The sequence below is a fragment of the Gracilinanus agilis genome, chromosome 4, assembly GCF_016433145.1.
Source record: "Gracilinanus agilis isolate LMUSP501 chromosome 4, AgileGrace, whole genome shotgun sequence".
Taxonomy (NCBI): Eukaryota; Metazoa; Chordata; class Mammalia; order Didelphimorphia; family Didelphidae; genus Gracilinanus; species Gracilinanus agilis.
In genome coordinates this window covers 163,628,558-163,654,757 of record NC_058133.1, presented here as the reverse complement: position 1 = coordinate 163,654,757, position 26,200 = coordinate 163,628,558, and the positions used below count along the sequence as shown (strand labels likewise).

The window sequence follows — 26,200 nt, the reverse complement described above, 5'->3', positions numbered from 1 at the left end:
AAACATATAAGAAAAACAACTGCTTGAACGCATGGGTCGGGGTGGACGTGATTGAGGGTGTGGACTCGAAACTACCACACCAATGCAACTACCAACAATTTGGAAATTGGTCTTGATCAAGGACACATGACAAAACTAGTGGAAATGCTCATCGGCCATGGGTGGGGGGAGTGCGGGGGGGGTGAAGGGGATAGGAGGAGCATGAATCAGGTAACCATGTTAAAAATGTAGATTAATAAATGTTAAAAAAATAAATTAAAAAAAAACTGGGCTTACAACCAAGAATAATATATCCAGCATAGATTAGCAGAATTATAAAAGGTTAAAAAATGGATATTCAATGAACCAAATTATTCCCAACTATTCCTGAGGAAAAACCCAGAAGTCTGCAGAAAATTTGACCTATTAAGAAACATAAAAGGTAATCAAAGGCTCATTCATAACTCAACTCAACTCAACTCAAAAGGTCAAACTGCTTGATTCTTTGTTGGAAAAGTTTCATCTCTGGCCTCTGGGAATGACATCGTTGCTTGGGTATTTTGAAGGGGCATGTAGTAGATGGTAGAAATGAGGTCAAGGTGAATGTAAAGGAATGAGCCAAAATGATAGGGGAATAAATTAGGAGTAGGTACGGGAGAATAGCTATCGCATGTGGGGAAGAAATGAGTGGAGGAACAATTATGAAGAAGGGGAAGAGAAGGTGGATGTCTGGTAGTATTAGAATACTACTCTAATTAGACATAGGATAAAGAGAACAACATATACAATTAAAATAGTAAAATTTTTCTTAATGTACAGAGAAACAGGAGGGAAGATGGGGAAGGGATAAAGGAGGATCTGGGGAGAAGAGTACAAGAGGTAAGGGGGTAAATTGAAGGGATAGGGAGGGTCAGTTAGGATGAGTTGGAGAGAGATTTTTAGAATCAAAGTCATATCAAGAAGTAGGAGGGCATGGTTGTGGGGATAAGGAAGGAGTTTTTGAAAAGGTGAATAGAACAAAAATTAAAAGGTAAGGCGGAAGGGACAAGGGAGGGGCCTTTTGAAAGCTGGGTCAATATATAATTAAATTGCAAGGGGAGAGGGTAAGGGAGGATTTGGGGTAAGGGGTGTGAAAAGAAATTGAACGTCTGAGAAGGGATACAGTGGAAAGGAAAAGGGAGACAAATGGTGAGGAAAAACAGAGTAGATAGAAATGCACAGCTAGGGATTATGACACTGAGTGGTAATACAATGAATTCACTCTTGGAAAGAAAGTAGATAACAGAGGATGAAAAACAAGGACCTGACAATGTGTCATTTACAAAAAGCACACCGAAAATGAGACACACATATAGGCTGAAGGTGGGGGCTGGAGTAGAACATACTATGCCTCAACTTATTCAGAGAAGGCAGGTGTAGGTAGCAACCATGATATCTGATAGAGTTGAGACTAAACTGGATATAAATGGAAAGGATGAAGAAGGTAACTACATTATGTTGGGAGGGTACTATGGATAATTAAACATTATTGGTATACAACAAGTGTTATAGCATCCAGATTTTTGAAGGAAAAACTAAATGAGATACAGATGAAAATAGATAACAAAATAACAGTAGTAGAGAACTTTAATTCTCCCCTTTCATAACTAGATAAATCTAACCAAAAAATAAATAAGAAAGAAGTTAAGAAGATAAATAGAATCTTAGATAAGTTAAATATAATGTATTTCTGAAGAATCCCCTCACGCCTACCTGAGATTAGTAGTAGATCTATGCCTGAGCATACACATAATCCAACAGTGTTTCTGGCGGGACAGCAATGGTTTAGAGAACAAATATTCTGCACAAATCTTGCTTTAACATCCAACATACTATGGAGGTAATCCTACATTCTGGATGGATTGTGGCATTGGCACAAAAGTTCCACTGGATATGGCCAAGTTGAAAAGACTTGGTTTTGGAAAGAGTATGGTCCTGGCAACAGACTATGTCTCATATCGAAGGACCAATCTTTCTAAATATAGCCTTGCATTAACTGAGAAGCAGATGGGTTAAAGTGATCAAATTAAATGCTGATAGGAATGTGGAGAAATAAGCCTAATTAAATTGTTAGAGTAGCTGTGAATTGTTTTTATAGAAAACAAGAGCCAAACCTATCAAACTACCAACAAACTTTTTATAGAATTAGAAAAAAATTATAACAAAATTCATCTGGAAGAAAAAAAAAAGATCAAGAATATCAAGGGAAATTTTAAAAAAATATGAAGGATGGGGGTCTAACAGTACCAGATCTTAAATGTATTATAAAGCAGTGGTCATCAAAACAATATGATACTGGCTAAGAGACAGAAGGGTGGATTAGTGGAATAGACTAGGGATAAATGACCTCAGCAAGCTAGTGTTTGAAAAACCCCAAAACCCTGGCTTTGGGGATAAGAACTCACTATTTGACAAAAACTGTTTGGAAAACTGGAAAACGATGAAAATATGCATTAAGAGCCATAAAACTGTTCATGCTCATTGAACTAGGGATCCTATTACTAACAACATGGCCTAAGGGCATTATTGAGAGGGTAAAAAGCGGTGTAAGTATGAAAATATTCATGGAAGCTTTATTTGTTATGACAAAATAACTGTAGACAACACAAATGCAATGAATGGGAGAAATGGCTGAATATATTATGATATTTGAATGCAATAGATTATATCATGTTTTTAGAAATGACAGATATAGGAAATATAAAGATAATAAAGGAAATACATGGAGATAAAAAGGGAAGAAAATAAAATAAAAACAATACATATTAGGATTACATTTAAAAATAAGAGAAAAAATATCTAAGTAAAACAAATAAAAAGAGAACTCAAAAGCTGAGGATGTTTATAGTAACATACATATATAATTTTCATATTTTAAACGAATTAGGAGCAGTGTGAAGTTTGTGATTTAGCACATACATTTTTTTTTGTTTTTTTTAACCCTTGTACTTTGGTGTATTGTCTCATAGGTGGAAGAGTGGAAAGGGTGGGCAATGGGGTTCAAGTGACTTGCCCAGGGTCACACAGCTGGGAAGTGGCTGAAGCCAGGTTTGAACCTAGGACCTCCTGTCTCTAGGCCTGACTCTCACTCCACTGAGCTACCCAGCTGCCCCCAAGCACATACATTTTTGATGAGATTGTTTAGTTAAATATTCTTTGGTGGTGGTTGCTTTTAAGTATATGATTTAAAAATTAAATGCAGAGCATTACAAAAGATAAAAAAGAAAATATATTCTTGTGAGGAAATTTGCAAATTGGAGAGAGGAAGCATGTTAGAGAATACATAGCTAAGAATAAAAGGGAGAGATGTAGGAGATATCATAGTGAGAATATAATACAAACTACCTAGTAAGCAGAAAGATTTGGTTGATGAATTCCTAATGCATACTACAAAGCTGGTACAGATATAAGTATAGTTGCAATAGAAGATTTCAACTATCTAGAAATTTGCTGAAGGTCTGTTTATTAGAATCGGAGCATCCTATAAATCTTGACTCGCTTTCCTGATGATTTCATGTTTCCCTGGAAGTAAAGCATCCATTGACTGAGAAATTGTATATGAATATAATAGAAGAGTATTTAGTAAGAAATGATGAATGTAAAGAAGTTGGAGAAATGTGGAAGAATTTGCATGAACTGACTGATTCAAAGTGAAATAAACAGAACCAATTATAACATATTAATAACAAAATATTAATATATTAATAGACAGTGACCACCACGATGTAACTGAGATCACTGAAAAGGAAGTAGAACACTGTGTAACAGAGATTCAAAGGAAGGACTTGGAGAAGAGATAATTAACCTTTTTTCCTTCCCCTTTGATAGAGAGATGACTAGGACAGGATATTTATTGTCAGATAGGAGTTCTCATTTGGATATTTTTGCTTTATTATTTTTCTTTGTCATAAGGGGTTATTCAGTTTAGAGGGGATGGGTGAGAAATGCCTGTGAGATAAAGAATGAAGACATCAATAAAATGCATTTTTAAAAAGAGAAAGTAAATAAAACAATAAACATGGAGTTTTTTTAACTCTATACATCTTGGTCTTTTCTACATTTCCCGTCTTCTTATATTTTATCCCCTTCCATGTAACTTTCAGTCTGGCTTCACTATTCTACTAGCTGCTACTATTCTACTCAAACTTGACCTTTGTTGTGTGCAGATGCAAAGCATGGAATCCCTGCAAAGGTACAGGGAGAGCCCCTCACCCAAAGGGTGAGGGGCTCTCCCTGTACCTTTGCACCCCCCTGGAGAACTTTGGGTGAGGGGCTCCCTGTACCTTTGCACCCCCTTGGAGAACTTTGGGTGAGGGGCTCTCCCTGTACCTTTGCACCCCCCTGGAGAACTTTGGGTGAGGGGCTCCCTGTACCTTTGCACCCCCTTGGAGAACTTTGGGTGAGGGGCTCTCCCTGTACCTTTGCAGGGATTCCATGCTTTGCATCTGCACACAACACCTTGTATTTCCCTAATAGCCATTTGTGGACTGTTCTGAGAACCTCACTAACATGTAGTATACTATGGCTGAGTGTATATTCTGAGTCATAAATAACTGGCTTACAAAAATTCCATTCACTATTTAGTGACTGTTATGTATTAAAGTATTAAACTGAATGTCATGCTCATAGATATAAAGAATAAGTATTCAGGCTGATATTTGTATTATTGGCAGGAGGCGAGAGCATTTATTAAATACTTCATACATTTCCCAAATTCTATATTAAGTCTTTACAGATACTCTATCTTTTGAGCCTCACGATAACCCTGGAAGGTAGATGCTATTATGATCCCTATTTTACGGTTGAGAAAACTGAGGCAGAGGTTAAATGATTTGCTCAACTAGTCACACAGCTAGTAAGTGTCTGAGACTGAATTCAAACTGATCCTAAGCCCAGCACTCTATCCATTGTGTCACCTAACTGTATTTGTTTCAGTAATAGTCATAGCTACCTAGTCAAATACTATCGTTCAATTGTTGGGTTTTTGTCGTTTTTTTGAGTTATAGTAATGTCAGACTACGCAGCCAGTACCTCTTGGACAAATACTTAAATGACTGATTCTCAGATCTACCGTATCAGTTTAAAATAAACCCAAGATGGTGCTTGACTTCAGAGAGGCTTCTGTAATTCCAGGTTAGCTTGAAGTCTGGGAGGCATTAGGGAGACTGTCCCTTGGATCTATTGGAGGTCTAAGTTGTTCATAGGAGTGGGAAAATGGTAGGAGAGGGAGGTTCTAGATCATTCAGGTACAGAGTACCAGTCATTGATCTGTTTGGATCTTTTCTTAAGCATGTTTTTAAATTAGAAGAATCAGGGATAGTTTCCTTTGAGGATCCCTTTGTCTTATGCCAAAAAGTTAGAGAAGGAAACAGTGAAGTAAAAGAAAAATGAGGAAAGCATTAGAGAGGCATAGAAGAAAGGATTAGATTGGAGGCTGAGCCTGGGAGAAGTCAAGAAGGATGTGGGGCTTGAGATAAGAGTATGAGCTGGTTTACCTTTTCTCCAAGAGGTTCCAAATCCCTCTCAAAAGTATCATGGCGACGCTGAAGTGCCTGAACACTGAACAGATCTGAGCCAGGGTCTGCAGCACTCAGTGCCTGACGCTTCTTCTCTATGCGTTCCTTGGTGTCCTCTGCATCCCTGGGGAATCAGAGAATGAAGAATTCAGAGGGAGCAATAAGGAGAGCAAAATCCTGGCCAGGTTTGGATTTATACAAAGAGCTAAACTATCAAGATGGGAAGTACATACTTTCACCTCCCATTCCAAACTCTGCCACTGTTTATTGCATGAAATACAAACTTTCCTCTGTAAAACTTCTTTCCATCTCTTAGGTTCTTGACCTCAAAGGTCATCTTATTCAACCTCCTCATTATACAGATGAAGAAACTGAAGCTTGCCCAAGGCCACCTCCATCTTCTAACTCCAAGATCAGTGTTCTTTCTAGTAGAGCACAATGAGCTTTTTTGAGCACCTTTTTCCTAAGAAATGATCATCAAACAATAATTTAGAGCTTAGTATTCTTGTACAGAGGGTAGAGTACTAGGCCTGGAGTCAGGAAAACCTGAGTTCAAATCTGGCCTCTGATGCTTCCTAACTGTGTGATCCTGGACAAGTTATTGCAACTCTGTTAGCCTCAATTTCCTCATCTGTAAAATGACCTGGAAAAGGAAATGACAAATCACTCCAGCATCTTCACCAAGAAAACCCCAAATGGGGTCATGAAGACTTGAATATAATTGAAATAACTAAACAACAAACAACTTTTCTTGATTCTGGGGCTAACTAGCTATGGTTTGGGTAAACCACTAAACCTTCTTGAGCCTCAGTTTCTTCATCTGTAAAATGACAAGAATACTCACAATGATATATGATATGACAGTATATGTAAAGTATACATAAAGTAAACATGCTACAAAGCAATATATTTTTATTAATAATTAGTAAATAATCAAAAGATCTTTGTCAACCACTTAGCACAATCTGTGACATATAATACTGGTACTTAATAAATGCTTGTTTCTCTTCCCTTCTTTTTTTGTTGTTATTACTATATTGCTATTATTATTAACTATTCTTATTGTGGTCAAAATAAGTACATTTAATTAGATTATTACAGTTACTTTTTACTCTAACATTCTGACTTTATTTATATCTTCTTTCTGGTCGTCTGGATCCCTTGTCCCAGAGTGTCTATTTAAACATCACTACTACTCTCTTTAATAAGCATTTATTGTCTTCTATTTATAGATCACTATGTTAGCCATGAGGATTATAAAGACACAGACATATAGTCTCCTACCCTTGAAAAACTTATAGTCTATTTAGGAATACTGGATAGGTAGGTAGGTAAATAGATAGGTAGACAGATAGATAGATGATAGAGAGATAGATAGATAGATAGATAGATAGATAGATAGATAGATAGATAGAGATAGATAGATAGATAGATAGATAGATAGATAGATAATTCTATGATATTAACATTTTGTAAGAGTGTGTTAATTGCTGGCTAAGTATTGCAGAACTGAAGTATTAATTGATTAATTGCATGGGCACAATGACCATACTCCTAGAAGTTCTGCTTCTCCTCCTAGGCTACCATGTACTCAAGACTAAGTAGAAACAAATGAATGTATTATCTGAAATCACTCTAAAAGCCCTTAAAATAAAAGAATTCCTTTTCCCTTTTACCCTAGGTTTGAACACAGTTGCAAAGCCAGTATGATATCTGGCCTCCTCTGCTGTCAATTTTCTGAGTAGACAATTGGTATTCAGCTATGGTTCTTTTCACTGTCTCTGTCTCTGTCTCTGCCTCCTCTCTCTTTCCCTCTCTCTCTTTCTCTCTCCTTCCCCTTCACTCTCTCCTTCTCTTTCCTCCTTCCCATATTTGTCTCTGTCTCTCCCTCTCCCTCCATCTCTGTCTCTCCTTCTGTGTGTCTCTCTCCCTCTCTCTGACCCCATCTCCTTCTGTCTTTTCCCCTCCTCTCATTCTCTCTCTTTGTCTTTCTCTGTGTCTCTCCCTCTCTTCCTCTTTCACTCTTCCTCTCTGTCTCTCTGTCTCCCTTACTTTTTGTCTCTCTCTCACTCCCTCCTTCTCACTCTTTGCCTCTGTCTCTGACTTTCTCTCCCTCGCTCTATCTCTGCCTCTGTCCCACCCTCTCTGTGTGTCTCTCTCTTCATGTCTCTGTGTCTCCTCTCTCTCCCTCAACCTCTCTCTGACCCTCTTTGTCTCTATCCTCTTCCTATTCTCTTCCTCCCTCCCCCTCTCCCTCTCCTTCTTTCCTTCTCCTTTCCTTTCTTCCTCCTCACCCTCTCTCTCTCTCTGCCTCTTTCTCCCTCTCTCTACCTACTCCCCTCTCTCTGTCTCTCCCTGTTTCTATCTCTGTCTCTGTCTGTCTCTACCTCTGTCTCCCCTCTCTCTATCCCCCTCTTCCCTAATTTCTACTCCTCCTCTCTCCTTTTCTCTCTTTCCCTCTCTCACTCCATCCCTGTCTTGCTCTTGCTTCCCTCTTTTTTCCTAAGATTCTCTAGTATTAGTTGATAAAGCTCAGTTGGGAGGGAGCTTGTCTTATGTCTCACTATTATCTTATGAGTAGTTTCCTTTTGGAATTCCAAGTTGGTGCTACCTTCAGGGTGAAGAGAAGGAATCTTTACCTGTGGAACATTTGGACAGCATGAGCACTGCCCAGCAGCAGGCGCTGTTCCTCTGCAAGTCTCTGCAGGGAATCCCAGCGGGTATTTAACTCCTAAGAGACGGGGGACAAATTACACCTCAGTTTAGCTGGGTGAAAATGGAGCTGGAGAATAAGTAGAATTCAGTCAGGGCTTGGGAGTTAGGGGGCAAGATTTCTGTGTCTGTGCGGGTGTTAAAAGTGGAGGTAAGGGGGCAGCTGGGTAGCTCAGTGGAGTGGGAGTCAGGCCTAGAGACAGGAGGTCCTGGGTTCAAACCCGGCCTCAGCCACTTCCCAGCTGTGTGACCCTGGGCAAGTCACTTGACCCCCATTGCCCACCCTTACCAATCTTCCACCTATGAAACAATACACCAAAGTACAAGGGTTTAAAAAAAATAATTAAAAAAAAAAGTGGAGGTAAGAGGAACTAATGACTACTATTCTCATAGTTTTCTCTTTAACCACCCTTCCTAAATCATCTCTGTGTTTGATTGTCCCCTTTGGGATGAAGGAATATTCCCTGACCATGGAAGACAGAGAAGTCTCTTCTAATCCCTCCCAAACATCATTCGATTGCAAAGCTAAGCTAAAATGCTAGAATTTGCTGACCCTGTATTCAAGGCATTCCACTATAAATCTTTAAAAAGTGCATGGGAAAATATTGTTGGTAATAGTTAGAGTTCAATGTTTTCCCCTAAGAGAAATTCTGAATCTCTTTACAAGTGTAAAGCACAGGAAATAAGTAGATACTCCCTATGGGAAACATGTAGGTTTTTCTTCATTCTTCACATTACAAATATGCAGATAGCTAGCTGTCTTCTTTAGCTTTATAACAACGCAGGGATGAAGCCAGAGAATTAAATTATAACTTTTTTGTTTTATTCTGAGCACAGATCCTGGCCAATTAATTTTCTTTTTAACCTCCCCCAGCAACCTTCTCTTTCAAACCTAGTACAAAATGTACCTTTTCCACTAAGCTTGCCTTGATTAACGTCATCCCATTTGGATCACTCTTACCCTAGATTTATGGATTGTATTTGCATCTTCTATATCTGCATTCTTTGGCGAATGTTCTTAAATCATGCCATGTATGTATGTTCAACATTTTCAAAATGATCAATCAGGCTATGGCCTCCTTGAAGGCAAGGCTTCTGCCTATAATGTGGTCCTTGACACTGTGGATGCTTAATAAATATACTTGGTTGAGAGAATCTGCTTTAGTAAATTTAATTTGACAAAAGAGAAGTCAAAAGTGGATTAGGCTTCATATCGCTTGTCCTGAAATTACTTTTAGTCATGTACAGTCCCATCATCCCAACCACCATCAAAAGTAATGACACCAATCCTCTACCTAATCTACCCAAGCTGCAAGCTGGGCTTCTACTCTCTTCACTCCCCTAATTGTCCACTATAAAATGAAACTGAGTGAGTTGGGGCAAAATAAAAGCACGAAAGGCCCAGGCTGGATGAAATAGGGGAAAAAAGAAGGGAAGGGGACAAGAAAGTCAGTAAGGGCAAGGTGGCATTATTCACCTGCTGGATTTCAGCACCTTCTGGAGTCAAAAGGTCTTCTAAACGAAGATCATCAGCCACTGTGTTAATGTCCCGAAGTCGAGGTTCATTGGTCTTCAGATCCTGAGAAAACAAACAACAACAACAACAACAAAAAAGGATGAGGGAATGAAGTTACCCAAGGAGAAGTACAGAGCTATTTTCAGCTTTGTCTTTTACCAAGGGTCTGTCCAATTTGTAGAAAGTAGGAAAATTCTGAGGGAATTTCAGGGACCTGAATTGTTGAACTCCAAGAAGCATAGCAAGGAAACCAGTGTTATGTGGTATGCATGAGGGAGAAGAAGGAGAAAGAAGAAGGAAAAAGTGGGAATAGGTCAGGTTATGAAAGCCTTTAGAAGCTAAAGAGAGGATTTTATATTCGAACCTGGAGGTGAGAGGAAATAGAATCACCAGAGGATGTATTGAATGAAGGGCATGGCATGTTTAGATCTGTACTTAAGGAAGATATATATTTGATAAATGAACAGATATTATACTGGAGAGTCTTGAAAGCTATGGCAGTGGTCCAGATATGAAGTGATGGAGGGCCTGGACCAGGCTGGTAGCAGCAACAAGAGATGGAACAAAGATAGAATCTGAAGGACTTGGGAACAGATTGGACATGGAGAGTGGGTGAGAGAGAAAGGGAGAAGCAAGCCCATAAGGCTCTTAGATCGAAATGAATGGTCCATTTATTCTTTGGTATTAGCAATGCCTATAAAATGAATTAAGGACCTCCTTTGTGTAGAGAAGAAATGTGGCACAAAGGGAATCAATGGGAAGCCTGGGGAAAGTTGTGGGGTGTAAAGTTTGGTCCCTTCTAACCGTCTGGAAGTCATCAAACTTTTTCTGCAGCTCATGGACATCTTCTAGTTCTACTCCAATATTTTCTGCCTTCTTCTCTCTGATCCAATCCAGCATGTCTCCAGCCTCATACGCTAGCAGGAACTCCTTGTATCGCTGTAAAAGGCGACGCCGACGGTCTTCTGCCCGCTCCAGAAGAGAGTGGTACCTGGGAAAGTGGAACAAGAAAAAAAGAGTTGTGAGACAGAATAAATCAAAGAAAATCACAAGAGATGGTAAAAGTACTTTAATAATTAACTGACATGTATAGAGCACTTTGAAGTTTTCTAATTGCATTACATACATGATTACATTTGAGTCTTACAACAACACTACAGAGAGGAGACTATATTATAGATATTGTTATCATCAGCTCATAGAGGAAGAAACTGAGACTCAAGAGGTGAAATAACTAACCCAAATACATATGGATAGGAATAAAGGTTAGATTTGAATCTAAGGTTCCTAGATTTACAATTTAACCACTGACATGATCAGTCTTTCATTACATTAGGTCTCCCCCAAAACACAACCATAAGATCCCTTCTCACTCCAAACTAAGCTGCTGCAGCTGTCAACTCTATGTTGTGTTGTGCACCAAACACACCTGAAGCACGCTCCAGAACAGGGCCTGTCTTGACTTTTTTTTTTGTATCCTGATTACTTAACACAATATTTGGCAAGTAACGAGAGCTCAATGAATGTTTTGTTTTTGTTTCCATTTTTAAATTCATTTTAAGAAATTTGGTCCAGGATGGAATATCTACTCTTCAACCAGACCCAGGATAGGCATATTAGATAGAGGTATGGAATCATTTCTGATCCTTTATCTCAATCTCTCAAGTCTTACTGATTATCAATTTGCTCCTGGCGCTGGGCAATGTCACTTGGCTCTTCTCGACGCCGCCTCTCAGGCCTGGGGAGCTCATCCCGGGCCAATCTCCTGACATACACAGCTGGGACAAAGCCCTGATGATCATCAGCTTCTACCTTCCACCAGTCCTGGAAGGATAAATCGCACACATGGCTCTTAACAAAAGTGGCCAAATGGGACATAGCTGGAGAGCATCCCAATCTCCAGATACAGGCAGAATCTGTTAGCCAGAGTAAGCACAATACAGTTGAGCATTTGCCTAATTTTTTTTTCACTTTTCAGAGAGCTCAAGGGAGGAGTTGGATAGCATACAATGGAATCATAGAATTTCTGAGTTTAAAGAGAATGTTTACACATCATCTAATCCATTCCCACTTGAATTGTAGTCTTGTCCACAGTCCTGACAAGTGGTCTTCAAGCCTTTAAGTATCCACTTGAAGACCTCTAGCAACAGAAAAATCACTACCTTCTGAGACAGTCCATTCCATTTTTGTATAACTCTAATTATTAGAAAAATTTTTTGAGCCCAACTCTGATTCTGTAACATATACCCATGGTTTCTAGTTCTGCCCTTTGAGACCAAGAACACGTCTACTTCCAATTTCATATGAGAGCCCTTTAGGTACTTGAAGATAGTTATCATGTTTCCCCTGAGTTTTACCTTCTCTAGGCTCAACAGCCTCAAAAAACTTGAACAAATCCTTTTATTTCATGGTTTAATGTCCAGGTATTATCCTGTTGATTATTGTTCAAATGTGGTCTAGGTTGTCAGCATCATTTCTAAAAATCCCTATGTGGCTTAGGTGCCTGGAAACTACCCTGAACTGGGATTAAACCTCACTGGAACAAGACAAATCTGTTGTCAATTCCTTAAAAGAGCCCCCACAAAATGGGGCAAACCTGCTCATAGAAGGAAGGTCAAAAGTAGGGCACTGACCTGGAATTCCTGAGGCCTAAGCCTTCTGAGACTGATGATGTTATTTAGGATCAGAAGCAAAGGAAAAGGTCATTTGCCAGCTGCCTTTTCATTTTTCCAAGAATCCTAAGAAAATGTAGACCACCTTGTCTTTATACCTATATGAATGTTCTCTGGAATGACCCTAACCTAATAGAGAGAAATTTTAACTTTTGGTTGATAAATTAATATTTCCTTGAGGAAAATCTTGTAAATATATATGTTCTCTAACACATGAAATATTTGTAATATTAACTAATTCATCTCCTTCATTTGGCCGAAAGGGAAAGTCACTTGCCTATCACTAGTTAAAGATAGAGGTAACTTAACTAGTAAGAGATAGAGCTTAAATTTTTTCCCCAATTTGTAATAAAGTTTTATTTTCATGTTCCAAGATAAAACAAATATACAATTGAATGTGAAAATAGAAAATGCTTTGGAATTCAGGTTTCCAAACTCAGGAAATTTCACTCCATATTTTTTTATTTACTGGATTTTAAGAAATGTGGTAACTGTAAGGCTTTATAAAATTGTGTTCTCATATTCTACAGCACTCAGTATTTTTTTAACATACTCAAGATACAAACTTCTGCCTTTAAACCTAAATTTCTTTCTAGGTGCATGGGACCTACACTCACAACTTAAACTCAGTTAAGAACAAGCAACTCAAATTTAAACAGCACAAAATGATTTCCTCATAATGATCTCAAAAAGTAGGCAGAACAAATTTTACTGCCTCCATTTTATAGATAAGGGAACCGAAGGTTAAGTGGATTTTCAAGGGTCACAGCAAGTATAAAAGGTAGGAAGTAAACCTAGGTGTCCTGGCTCTAACTCCAATGTTCTTCCTACCATACCATATTGTCCTCTTGGTAAATTTCAGACCCTTCTATTCTTCTTCCCTCCCAGAGATTCATGAAGATAAATGAAAACTCTTCAAGAGTAAGCATGGTAATCACCAGTGAAGGGAACAAGGGAACTGCCTCTGCTAATGCAGGTCAGCAATTAATATCCAAGAGAGTTGCCTAAGCATGAACCAGATTAATACAACTTGGAAATATGTAACAAAATAATAAAAAATATGATACAAGTTAGATAATGTTCATTTGTGATATTCTAAATAGATATGAACCACAGGGACACATTTCTATTTGAATTTGACACCACTGGCTTGGAATAAAAGAAGATTAAGTGACCTGACTAAAGTCACACAACTAATATGTGTCAGAGATGGGACTTAAACCCATGTCATCCTACTTTTAATACCAACTCTCCAAACATTACACTGAACTACCAGGTCTTGAGGAAAAAAAAAAACACAAGATCAATGTCCATTGTATCATTGAGCTGTCAGGCTCAAATCCTTAAAGGACTATCAGTCTGTGGGTGATGAAGAATTGGAATAAAATGTAAAAATTTTAAGCAATCACAAGTTGTCCCCTCTATTATTCCTACAATATGGCACCAGAGAGAAACAGAGACATGAGAGGAGACAAAGGAAAAGGGGACTAGAAAAGAGAGAGAAGGAGAGCAATGGGGACCACATAATTCACCAGATGGGTGATCTATGGTTTGAGACTAGAAGAGAGGATGAGTAAGTATATCACCTTGTTGATAGAGCTGAGCAGGGTTAAGACATCATCTTTCTTCATGGTGACTTCTCTGGGGCTCCTGGCCTGGAAGTCATATAAAGCTATGACCCGTTCTTCCTGCGCAGCCTCTTCCGTAGGTGCAGCTTGTTGCTAAATGTGACCCAAAGTCAAAGAAGCTTGTCAAAAAAATGGAAGTGTCTCAAATCAAGCATTAATTGTGTCTACTATTGGCAAAGCCCTGTGTTAGACCTACAAAAGCAGCATACAAAGACAAAAATGAAATAATCTCTTCCCCTAAAGAGCTTATATTTTAATGAGCCCCTACCACACAGACCTGGCCAGTCCTTTTGGCAATTATTTTATTTCTGTTCAGTTTTCCTCAACAAGGTCTAATGCCCCCTTTTCCACACCAATAGCAAAGTATTATAGAGCTGAGCTTATCAATACATTTCTTTCTTCTTTCACTAGGAAGATGACATATAGTCACAGGCTATAGGATCAAATGGTCATTCTTATTTTCAAAGCCGAATTAGACTTTTAGCCAGTTCCTAATATGAGAGACAACAGAAAATTCCCCAAATCTCAGTGACTAGCATCCTCCATTCCTAATAGCCGTTTGTGGTGGCAATATGAATGGAAAAAAGCATATTTCTCCTCTCATCTCTACTTTCCCACCATCCCCACTTACTTTTACTTTTAAAAACCTTTACTTTCTATCTTAGTAACAATTCTAAGATAGAAGGGAAAGAGCCAGGCAAATGGGGTTAAGTGACTTGCCCAGGATCACACAGTTTGGCAGTGTCTGAGGCCAGATTTGAACCTGGATTTTCCCAACTCCAGATCTGGTGCTCTATGTACTGAGACAGCTAGGTACCCTCCTCCTTCATATTGATTTTTAAAAAATCCTTATCTTCTGTCTTAGAATCAATACTGCGTACTGGTTCCATGGCAGAGGAGTAATAAGGGTTCCTTGGGGGTTATGTGACTTGCCCAGGGTTGGATAGCTAGGAAGTATGTGAGGTCAAATTTGAACTGAGGACCTCCTGTCTCTAGGCCTGGCCCTCAATCCACGAGTCACCTAATTGCACCTATATTGACTTTTAAATTAGCTTGTTTAAGAATTCTGGACCCGGACCTTTGTAGTGGAGGGAGAATGCGGTATGGATTATTTTAAGGAAGGAGAAGTTCAGGTCTAAGATTAAAGAAAAAAACAAAAACTTGAGAATATAAAGTGGGTAATTTGAAAGATCTTCTTTATTTCCCTTATATACACATCTTTATTTTCCTATAAGAGACTTTTTCTATTTCCTGCTTTTCCTGGATACGAAAGCATTGGGAATTCATGTGGGAACATAGACTGTCCTCTGGACCAAGCACATCTCTACCCTTCTTTAAAATTCTCTTCAGGACACCAACTTTCCCTGTCTCACTCCACTTGCAGCAATCATACAATTATTAGATCTTCTCAGAGCATCTTTTTATGGTCCAGAGAGTATTCATTTTGACTTATTTCTATGCAAAGCCCATGGCACAGAATGCAGAGATGGGCACAAAATACTTGCTCACTGAGTGCTGGTTGACTCATCTTGGCTTGTTTATCTCTCAGTCTGTTCCTTATGTCTATTTTCTTTGAGTTTCCAACTCTCCCATTAGGCTGGGTTCCCTAAGGGCAGGGATTGTATTGTGTTCTTCCTCTGAACAAAGCAGGAGCTACTGAATGAAGTATATAAATTCAAAGTTCAGAAAAACCTCAGAAACCAGCTAGTCCAACCCATATTTGGACTGGATCTGATCTGCAGAGAACTTACATCCAGTCTGATGTGAAACCTCAATACATTAAGAGGAAGACCATTCCACTGGGGAAAAGTTGATTTTAAGGAACTAGCAGTTCCTTACATTATTGAATCTACATCTCTCTTTATGTGTAATTTCTATCTAATTCTCTTGGTTCTGTCCTCTTGGGCTGAGTAATTTAGAAAAAGTATAATTCCTTTTCCATATAACAGCTCTTTGAATATTTGAAGGCAGAGGATATTTTTCCCTTTTGACCCCATCCTAGTAGATGAGTTACAATGGGATTTGGAATTAGCTGCTCTCTCGGGAGTAAAAAAATAGGACCTGAGATTCACCAGAACCCATTTTGCCTGTTGGTAGGACAACAGATCCTACTCTCGTCCCTCACCCACTACTTACCCGGCATGCGTCTGCCTGCTCCTTCAGAGCCTTCATGCTGGTTCCAAAGGCATTAAGGTCCACCAGGAAGGCTTCATGCTTCTTCAGAAGAGCCTAGAAACAAAAGGAAGTCATCAGAAGGAGTCCAGAGGCTGCAGAAGAGAAAAACAAGGCATTCAGGGGCCAGAAGAGAAATGAAGGTAAAAAGGAGGGAAGGCTGGATTGCAAAAGGGTGGACTTGACAAGTGCTCCTGTCTCTTGACACAGTTTCCTCACATTAAAAAGAAGGTCACTGGGCTGTGCTCAATCCTATCCCCTCGAAAAGGCATCCATTTAGCATCTACCATACGTGATGTTGAGTTATTTCTGTCATGTCTGACTTCTCATGATCCCATCTGGGTTTTTCTTCTAAAAGAAACTGGAGTCGTTTATCATTTCCTTCTCCAGATCATTTTATAGATGAAGAAACTGAGTTAAATGGGATTAAGGGACTTGTTTAAGGTTAATGGTAAGTGTCTGAGTCACATTTGAATTCAGGTCTTTCTGACTTTAGACCAAGTACTCTATCCATTGGCCCATCTAGCTGCCCATTGTGTTAGGTTCTAGACTAGGGTCAAGACAAAATGCAGAACATTCTTTGACCCCTATTAGGAGAGGTATAGAACATCTAAATATATAAGCACAGGGATGGAATTTATGATTTTTGCATGCAGATGAGCCTGCTCCCTCTAACAATAGAAATCCATTCCTCTTCTGTGTTTTACAAACCTAGACTGGTTCCACCATTGCTTCAAAAACTATAAGGCTAAGTGATTTGTCTAAGGCAGTGGCTCCCAAACTTTTTTGGCTTACCGCCCGCTTTCCAGAAAAAAATATTACTTAGAGCCCCTGGAAATTATTTTTTTTAAATTTTAATAGCAATTAATAGGAAAGATAAATGCACCTGTGGCCATAGCCGCCCCCTGGATCGCTGCAGCACCCACCAGGGGGTGGTGGCGCCCACTTTGGGAATCACTGGTCTAAGACAACACACCTAATATGTATCAGAGGCAGGACTTGAACCCCAGGTCTTCCTGACATCAGGATCTGCTCTCTATCCATACTATGTCACACTGCCTACATCCTGAGTAAGGAGACAGTACTGGCCACCAAGCAGAGATTCTTTGTCAATGACCCAATGATCTTTTTCTTCATTTTTTTTTAAACCCTTAACTTCTGTATATTGGGCTCCTTGGTGGAAAAGTGGTAAGGTTGGGCAATGGGGATCAAGTGACTTGCCCAGGGTCATACAGCTGGGAAGTGTCTGTTTTCTTCATTTTTTAAAACATTTTTATAACTATTTTTAATATAGTAGGTTTCCTTAGCAAGCCTTTATTTTATTTCAAAAATGTTATTCAAAGAAGGAGTTCACAGCCTTCCCCAGACTTCTTCCAAAGTGGTCCAAAGCCCAGAAAAAGTTTAGTAATTTTTTAAATCCCTTACCTTCCATCCTAGAAGCAATATCATGTATTGGTTCTAAAGCAGAAGAGCAGGAAAGGCTAGACAATAGGAGTTAAGTAACTTGCCCAGCATCACACAGCCAGAGTGACCGAAGACAAATTTGAACTCAGCATCTCCTATCTCTAGGCTTGGCTCTCTATATCTATCCACTGAGCCATCCAGTTTCTCCCAGTTAATAACTTTTGACTAAGTTAATAACTAAGGAGAAACAGAAAAGACTTCACATAGGTAGTATGAATGAGCTGATCCTTTAATGAAACTCAGAATTTTCTGAGGATTTTACAATCCAACTCCATTCTATAGATGGAGGAACTGAGGCCCAAAGTGACTTGCCCAAAGTCACACAGCTAGGAAGTGTAAGACATGGGATTTAAACCCAGGTCATCTGACTACCAAGCCAGTGCCCTTTCCATAGTACTATATTGCCTCCTTATCACATGCATTTTCATGGAAGGATTACAAAGCACTTTCCACCCCTTACAGTTGCCCTAATAAATAGGCCATGAAGTATGTTTTCCCATCTGACAAAAAAGACAACAGGATCTCCATAAGGTAAATTTTCCAAATTTTCTGTGAGAAATAGAATTAAAGTCAATTCTTTGTTGAGCAAATAAAGGTCTCCTCTATGCTTCTCCTCATCCTGATATTTTTGACTGGTTCCACCTAGGTACATTCAATATTCTAAATACGTGTCTAGGCTCTGAACCCTTGGGTAGAATTGGAGAACTTCAGGAAATACCTGGGGATTTTAGGTTGGGATCAGGGGTCATTTCTGATGAAGTGGCATTCTTAAAGACACTAAGGAATCTTGCTTATGGTATCACAACTTTGGAGCTAGAAGGATTCTCAGAGTTCATTAAGTCCAATCCCCTCAATTTACAGATTAGAAAACTGAGTCTTAGAGACATTGAGTGATTTGTTCAGACTGGCGTAGCTAATAAATGTCTGTCAGGATTTGAACCCAGGTCTTCCTTAAGCTAAGTCCAGTGCCCTAACCACTATACCATGTTACCCTTTAAAAAATATAATTGTAATTCCTCCTGAAACTCTGGACTTTTTAGATCTTCAGTCTTTCATGCTTCCAACCAAGTTGTTTCAGTAGCCTCTAAGTAATGAAGGTGCTGAGAATCTTTGGGAGAGTGTGTTGACTTAGGGACCCACCGTAAATTCCTATTGATTCCAAAGAACCAGATAGGTATGGCTGTACCAGATTCTTCCAGGATCTCCAAAGAATCATCAAATATTATAGCGAGAAGGAAACTTAGAAACTGACTATTCTAAGTCCCTGATTTTCAGATAAGAAAACTGAGTCCTAGAGACAAGGGTGTGCTGGCATCAGCATTTATGCTTTAGAAATCAGCAAATGTTATAAATTAGGGTTTGATTTACTTAATTTTTTTGTTGATTGTCTGGGCTTAGGTGATAGAGGATATGTTAATAACTCAGATTAAACCTAAAAATGTGCCTGCATATATTATTTTCTTCCTAGAAAGTTAAACATTTTCCAGCATACTCCTGCCTAGAGAACACAGGTAATTTGCCCAAGATCTCGTAAGGAAAAGTAACAGAAGTAGGACATGGACTCATGTCTTTGTATCCCAGATCTATCATCCTTTCCCCTCCCTATGCATTCGATCCCTTAAGGCACTTCAGCACTTAATGGCCCACAAGAGGAGATGGGTTCCATTGAGTCTGGGGTTCCCTGGACCCCCTGTTCCAACCTACCCCAGCAGCTTCCTCATCAGCCCCATAGTTTGTGTTGTCCACAATGGGCTCCTTCTCACTGATCCAGGCTTCTGCTTCATGCAGATCTGCAAGGTACTGCTGGAACTGGACATTGTCCTCCAGGTCACGCTGTCGCTGGGCAGCCCGGGCCTGAAGGGACTCCATGTTCTCATTCATGCTCTTTACCCTGGAGGCTACATCCTCTGCAGCAAAGTGCCCTGTAGAGCAGGGTGTATATAGGGAACGTTCAGTGACTCCTTCCCCGACTACGCAGAACTTCCTGAAGGATATTCAGGATGAGCAAAAGAACTGTGAGCTTATTAGTGCTGTAAACCCCAAGTGGCATAAGTGGTAAATGGAACTGTGGGATGGAACTTGTGTTAAAAGGGTTCTTGCCTTTATAAAGTTCATATTAAACTCATAGATTGTAAAGCTCAGGCTTCTGAAATGAAGGGGCAGTGCAGGAAGGGCCCTCAAGGGTGGGGCGTGGGAGACCATAGGAATCATTATAAGTCATCTTACCCCAGCAGAATGACAAAGCAGAGTCTTGGGGATAACCTGATCTTTTGGAAATTGGGGCATGTGAACAAGAGTGGCCTAATGACTCAGTTATAGGAAGAAATAACTGCTGTGATGTCCATTAGTCAGACCCCATATGGAATATTATGTTCAATTCTGAGCCATGAATTTTAAGAGGAGCACTAACAAATTAGAAGATGCTCGGAGAAGAGTAACTGGGGTAGTTAATAAATCCAAAATCTATAGCTTATAAAACTTAAATGAAAAAGGAATGTTTCATCCAGAGAAAGGGGGAAGTATGAGAGCTGACTTCAAATAGATGAAGGCATATAAGTCATAGGAATAAGAGAATAATCGAGTTATTTTCTCCTGCAAGTTAGGCTCTAGGTAAATCTAAAAGGCCTCTAAGATAATTTCCATACATTTGAGGCCACCATTAGAAGATATGAGATAGGGATCAATTTAAGCTAATAAAAGGGAGAAAAAATATTTTAAATAATGTTATACTATAATGGAATGAAAACTCTACCAAGAGAAGTACTCAAGAAGAAGTTAGGGGTGGGGCAGCTGGGTAGCTCAGTAGATTGAGAGTCAGGCCTAGAGATGGGAGGTCCTAGGTTCAAATCTGGCCTCAGACACTTCCCAGCCGTGTGACCCTGGGCAAGTCACTTAACCCCTATTGACTAGCCCTTACCACTCTTCCACCTTGGAACTAATACACAGTATGATTCCAAGAGAGAAGGTAAAAGTTTTTTTAAAAAAGAGGTTGGATGATCCTATGTTATTGATATAGTAAAAGATATTCTTACATTGGAGGCAGAGGTAGAGGTAATACACATTTATTAAATACCTACTATGTGGAGGCATTGGATTTAGTGCTTTACAAATTTTATTTATTTTAATTTATTTTATAATCTCATTTGATCTTCACAACAACTTTGGAGAAATAGAAGTAGGAATCCCATTTGAAAATTGGGGAAACTGAGGGAGACAGATGTTAAATGACTTGTCCAGGGTCATACAGCTGGAAAGTGTTTGGGATTGGATTTGAATTTAGGATGTAAGGCTCAGAGCTGGATCTATTGTACAATCTAATAGCAGATATTAGGATAAGTGGTTAACTCAATAATTTTGAATGTCCTTCCTAACTCTGAGGTACTAGGATACTATTAAAGTCTGCCAAGAGGGGCCCCAGAACATTGAAGATCTGTCTATCTCCATTACCATACCTTCCTCCACCATTTTGTTGCCTCTCTCTGTGATGGCATGAATTCGGGGTTCATGGCTGGCAATATCAGCCAGAATGACTTGGTGCCTATTCAGCAGGTTCTGAGCAGCAATCAGGTCCTTTCCTAGAAAGAGAAAATGCATCTCAGATTCATAATTCACAAATCCTTACATTTAGTAGAGGAAAGAAAAAAAAAGATCATTTGGACTTGATCCAGAATCTCCTTCACTCATTAACTCCTGGTGCTGAAAATCCTCCCCTAAGAACCTCTGCTTGATGGCTAGATATTCTAGGAACTGACCCACCAGTCTGGATGGACATCATCCAACTTCACTTAGTTTCTTTCCTCTTACTTCCCCTGAGACTGGCATTAATTACTTCATAAAAGGGAAGGAAACATTTATCCTTCATCCTCTCTATCAGCCTGAGGAAAAAAATAATTTCTCAGGATGGGCTTTGAAATGCTTCTTCAACTTAGTTCCTCATAGTTCCATATATATATGCCCCTCAAATATTGTGACCCTCTTGGGTTAGACTTTCTACTCCAAGTGAAACTACCAGGGTTACTCCTAAGAAGCTTTACTATTTCTGTCTCTAACCCTGTGTTGTTCTTCTTTGCCAAGATTTCATGCCTGTGCTTCTCCACCCAAACCTCCTATCCCTCAAGACTTAAAGATGTTTTCTCCACAGAAATAGCCCACCTAGTTCTAACCATTTTAGTTCTCTAGTGTCTTAGAACTTAATTGCATATTTTGCTCCATGATAGTAATATCTGATGTGTCATACATCCACATTTAACAAATTAGGAAACAGGTTTAAACACATGAAGGACATACAATTGGTAAATGAGAGATCAGATTGTCAAAATTATATCTCCTGGTCTCAAAATCTGGAATCACCACACTGCTACCCACCCTTCCTCCTCACTAATCATTGACAATTAATTCTCTATCTACCTCTTAGAGTTCTCCCAAAACAGAGACCATGTCTTATCCATCTCCTGCCTCTCCCACCCTCTGCATTCCATTTAATGTCCTGCAAATCTTACAGTCTACAGTATAGTCCCCAAAGTGGCACTTAAACTCTAACCCTGAGTATCCATGATCACTAAACAAAAAGGAGAGAGCAGCAGCGTCCTAAGACTCTACAAACTCCTCCTAATGTTTGCAAATCACAAGAATTTATCCAGGATTGTGGAAATTTTCAAACCCTGGAGGTAGCCCCTCATTCAGACTGAACAACTTTCTTCAAGAGGAATAGGCAAGTCCCCATAAAGTTAATAGGTAGGAGCTAAGGGGTCCTTTGTCATCCTCCATGTTCAATTTGTCTATATTTGCTTTTATTCCTATACATGGGACATTTCCCAACCTAAGAAGCCCTTTCCTACCTCCCTAATGCCCATCTCACAGTTAATGAATGACATAGATACCATCTCCTTTTTTCTGCAGAGAACTTGTAGGAGCCCCCAGCTCAGTGTGAACTAACCAAGGTAAGTGGAGGCAGCAGAAGGCTCTGTCTCTTGGATCCAAGCCTCCTCATCCTCTGTGTCCCGGCAGATCTGTTGCAGTCGCAGAAGGTCAACAAGCTTCCTCTTCCTTTTGGCCAGTGGTTCCTTCAGGGACTCATAATGTGACACCAGTGACTCCTGCCTTAATTTCATTTCTCCAGCATCAGGATGTTTCACCTCCTCAAAATAGGCAGCCAGGTCTGTAATTGTGTCTACTTGGTCCTAATAATGCAAAAGAATATAAAGTTATTTCTTAACCATAGTCAATGGAAATGATCCTGAGGGATGATCAGTGTTTATAGGTTAGGGAAGTCAGTGTTTTTGTTTATCAGTAATAGGGAATCTTGGACAGTCTCTTCTCTCTGTTTTACCTCACGTTCATAAAATTAAAGAAATCTAGGGTGAAAAAAACACCTAGAAATCCTCTACTTCAACCTGGGAATTTTATAAGGGAGGAGATTTTGGCAAGCTGGCTTGCTTAATAGCTAGTTGATAAGGATTAAAAATCTAATTCTTGAGTCTTTTCAACAGAAACTCAAAGGGAGAATGGAAGCCCCAGGGCACAGATACATGGTAAAAAAATCAAGATGACATGATATAGTGAAAAGAAAAGATGAACTTTGCATCAGGAGCAATTTGGGCTCAAATCCAATCTCTGACACTTAGTATTTATAGCTATATGACTATGCTTAAACTCTCTGAATCTGTTGATTCATCTGTAAAATTCACATAATAATTCCACATCTCATATGCATCAATCCTGAGGCACACAAAAGGTAATGAACACTGTAAACCTTCTAAATACCAAGATGATTTATAAACCTTAATACAGAGGTGCCAAATATGCAGCCTCTAAAACCCAGGAGTTCCGTCTCATCTAGTCTAAAATGCAATTTAGAAACAATTTTTTAAAACAAATAAAAATCCTATACAACATATATAATGTTAATTTGTGTTTTTCCAAGTGCATATGACCCTTAGAAATCCATTTCTATTTAGATTTGACATCATTGACCTTAGAGATAAAGATAGGGACTGGAACTATGATTTTATCATTAAAGGTAACTCCCAGAATCTCAGGCAAGTCTGTACCATCTCTACCACTTATAGTGTTAAGAGTTGTCCAGAGGGTGTGTTATATGTGAGCAATTAATGGATATGTATATATATATATTATCTGTATAATATATATGTGTATGTCATTATCGAAACTCCTTAAATAGCAGCATAATTCAACCTACTCTCCCACCTATCCCTCTCTTCATGGCAGAGCACTGCAGACAAGTTGATTTCAACCCTCCTTTCTACTCAGAGTTTAAATCACTCAATTAATATTTAATGGAGGAAACATAGTATAGTCGATAGTGTACTGGATTTAAGGGCCAGGAAAAGCTGGAGTCAAATCCTGCCTGTGACATTTCCTATAGCTATATGACCTCTTTGCCCCTCAGTTTCCTCATTTACAAAATAAGAATAACTTGAGTGTCTACTTCAAAGGGTTGCTGCGGGGCTCAAATGAGAGAGAGTATGCAAAGTACTTTGCAAACTTTATAACATTATATGATTGTCCATTGAAGTTGCTATTAATAAATAAATATGTACTCCTCAATGTCTATTTTAAAGGTCTCCACCAAATGCATCCCATTCTGATTATTTTAAAATGGAATATTTTGGCTCAGACTTTCTACTCCAGGAAGGGAATTCTGTACCTGGTTTCAATCTTTCCATCTCAGAAGTTTTACTTGGGCTATTTATTGGTTCTTAATTGCCTCCTTCCCCCACTTCTCCTCTCCCACTACCCAAAACAGCTCCCTTGCTTTTCCCAAAATTTTCCTTCCTTTCTGCATCTACTAGAAGCCTATTCATACGTAGCTTATATAGTTGTTCTATTCTTGGTCTCTCTGCATTTTCCTGTTCTGATGTCTATAGGTCTTTCCACCTAACTTATCTGCCTTCGTCTCTCTATCTTTAGGGCTATAGCTTATAGATATGGCCTGTCTCTCACATAAAAAAATCACATTTTAATGTCTGTAGAACACTTCATTCATAAATAATCCTGTTAATTAGGTTGTATGCATATTGGTGAAGAAATTGAGGGTTTAGGGAGGTTCATTTATTTGCCCAAGGTGACATAGCTAGTTAGAGATAAAAACAGAAATAGAAGTCAAGTCTTCTGGTTGATGTACTCTTGCCAATACACTTGGGTACCCCTCTTATAACTCCTTTTTTTTTCTTTCGGCTGAAACTTCCTGGGATCATTATTCTGTCCATAGAAGTTATCTAGATCAGAAGGGGAGACATTGACTTTTGACCTCTACCTGTTGCATAAATGACCTTGCTTTCTATGAGTGCCCAGTCAGTAGGTCAATATATGTTATTTAAGCACCTACAATATGTCAGACACTGTGCTAAGTGCTAGAGATATAAAAAAAATAAATTCTCTGCTTTCCGGGAGCTCATAATATATAATGATCAATAGCCTCCACCCTCAATAGACTGTAATAGCTAAAGAATGTAGGTACCTGATGAGCATTCACACTAGTCTCTAAGAGTCCATGTTTTCTAAGGAGATTCTGGACATCAGCCAGGCCTTTCCCATAATCTTCCGAAGCAACCTGACCCTCCACTTCCTCCAGCCAGCGGGCTAAATCCTCCACATTCTGTTCAAACTGTAGTTTCTGGTTGGCTTCGTGCAGCTGGGCTCCTGTGGGAAGATATGAGGCTCAGATCCAGGAAAAGACTTTCCTTACTGTAACACAATGGAAATATTACTGGGCATGGCGTCAGAAAGACATGAATTCAAATCCTCCCTCATGCAGTCACTAATTGTGTGACTCTTGGGCAAGTCACTTAATCTCTGTTTATTTTCTCAGACGTAATAGCATCCACCTGCCAGAGTTGTTGTGAGGATCGAATAAGATCATGCTTGTATAGTGCTTTACACTGTAATTGGCAAAGAGTAGGTGCTTAATAAATGTTCATTCACTTCCTTCTATGGTGGATCTTCAATTCCAACTTTGTACCCCATTCACTCAATGCTTAAGCGTAAGTGCCTTTGTATCCTGCAGGACTTGAAGCTGATAGGAACTGACTTCTCTTCTAGGAGTGGAAGTCTGACTAATAAGTGATTTCAGTCTCCTCTTATAATATCTGGAATATTATAGCTGGGATAATATCTGGGATTAAAGCTGCTCACACCCCGGCTTTCTAGGACCTGTTACATCCCCATTCCTACTCCTTTGTTTTTGGTTGATATTCTTTTGGTCTCCTGGTCTTAGTCCTGCTCATGATAATTCCTCAACCTGGGATGACTTCTTTTTTGCCCATGTCCAATCCCTCCTTCTAAAGTCTGTCCCACACTGCTGCTTTCCAGGAAGCCTTCTCTTGAGTTTCTCACCTGGAAAAGAAGGGACTTAGACCAAGTGACCTCTAAGATCCCTCCCAGGTCTAACTCCATGCCTATGACAAGGTCCTTTGGGCATTCATCTCTTCTCTAGCTGTATCCTCACAATATTTATGTCTCTATGGCATGCATTCTAGTTTC

At 39.3% G+C, this 26,200-nt stretch overlaps 1 protein-coding gene across 1 annotated transcript in view; it reads right to left on the bottom strand.

Annotated features, from left to right (window-relative positions):
- The window catches only part of SPTA1 (spectrin alpha, erythrocytic 1), a 129,166-nt gene that overhangs the window by 81,578 nt on the left and 21,388 nt on the right, over nt 1-26,200 (bottom strand). The window contains exons 15-26 of the mRNA XM_044675009.1: nt 25,179-25,360; nt 22,635-22,878; nt 21,151-21,273; nt 19,403-19,620; nt 16,199-16,291; nt 15,564-15,566; nt 14,021-14,155; nt 11,435-11,586; nt 10,567-10,753; nt 9,724-9,825; nt 8,174-8,265; nt 5,514-5,658 (exon numbers count right to left, since the gene is read on the bottom strand). Coding sequence (XP_044530944.1) covers nt 5,514-5,658; nt 8,174-8,265; nt 9,724-9,825; nt 10,567-10,753; nt 11,435-11,586; nt 14,021-14,155; nt 15,564-15,566; nt 16,199-16,291; nt 19,403-19,620; nt 21,151-21,273; nt 22,635-22,878; nt 25,179-25,360 — 1,676 coding nt within the window. The remainder of the gene's footprint in view (nt 1-5,513; nt 5,659-8,173; nt 8,266-9,723; nt 9,826-10,566; nt 10,754-11,434; nt 11,587-14,020; nt 14,156-15,563; nt 15,567-16,198; nt 16,292-19,402; nt 19,621-21,150; nt 21,274-22,634; nt 22,879-25,178; nt 25,361-26,200) is intronic.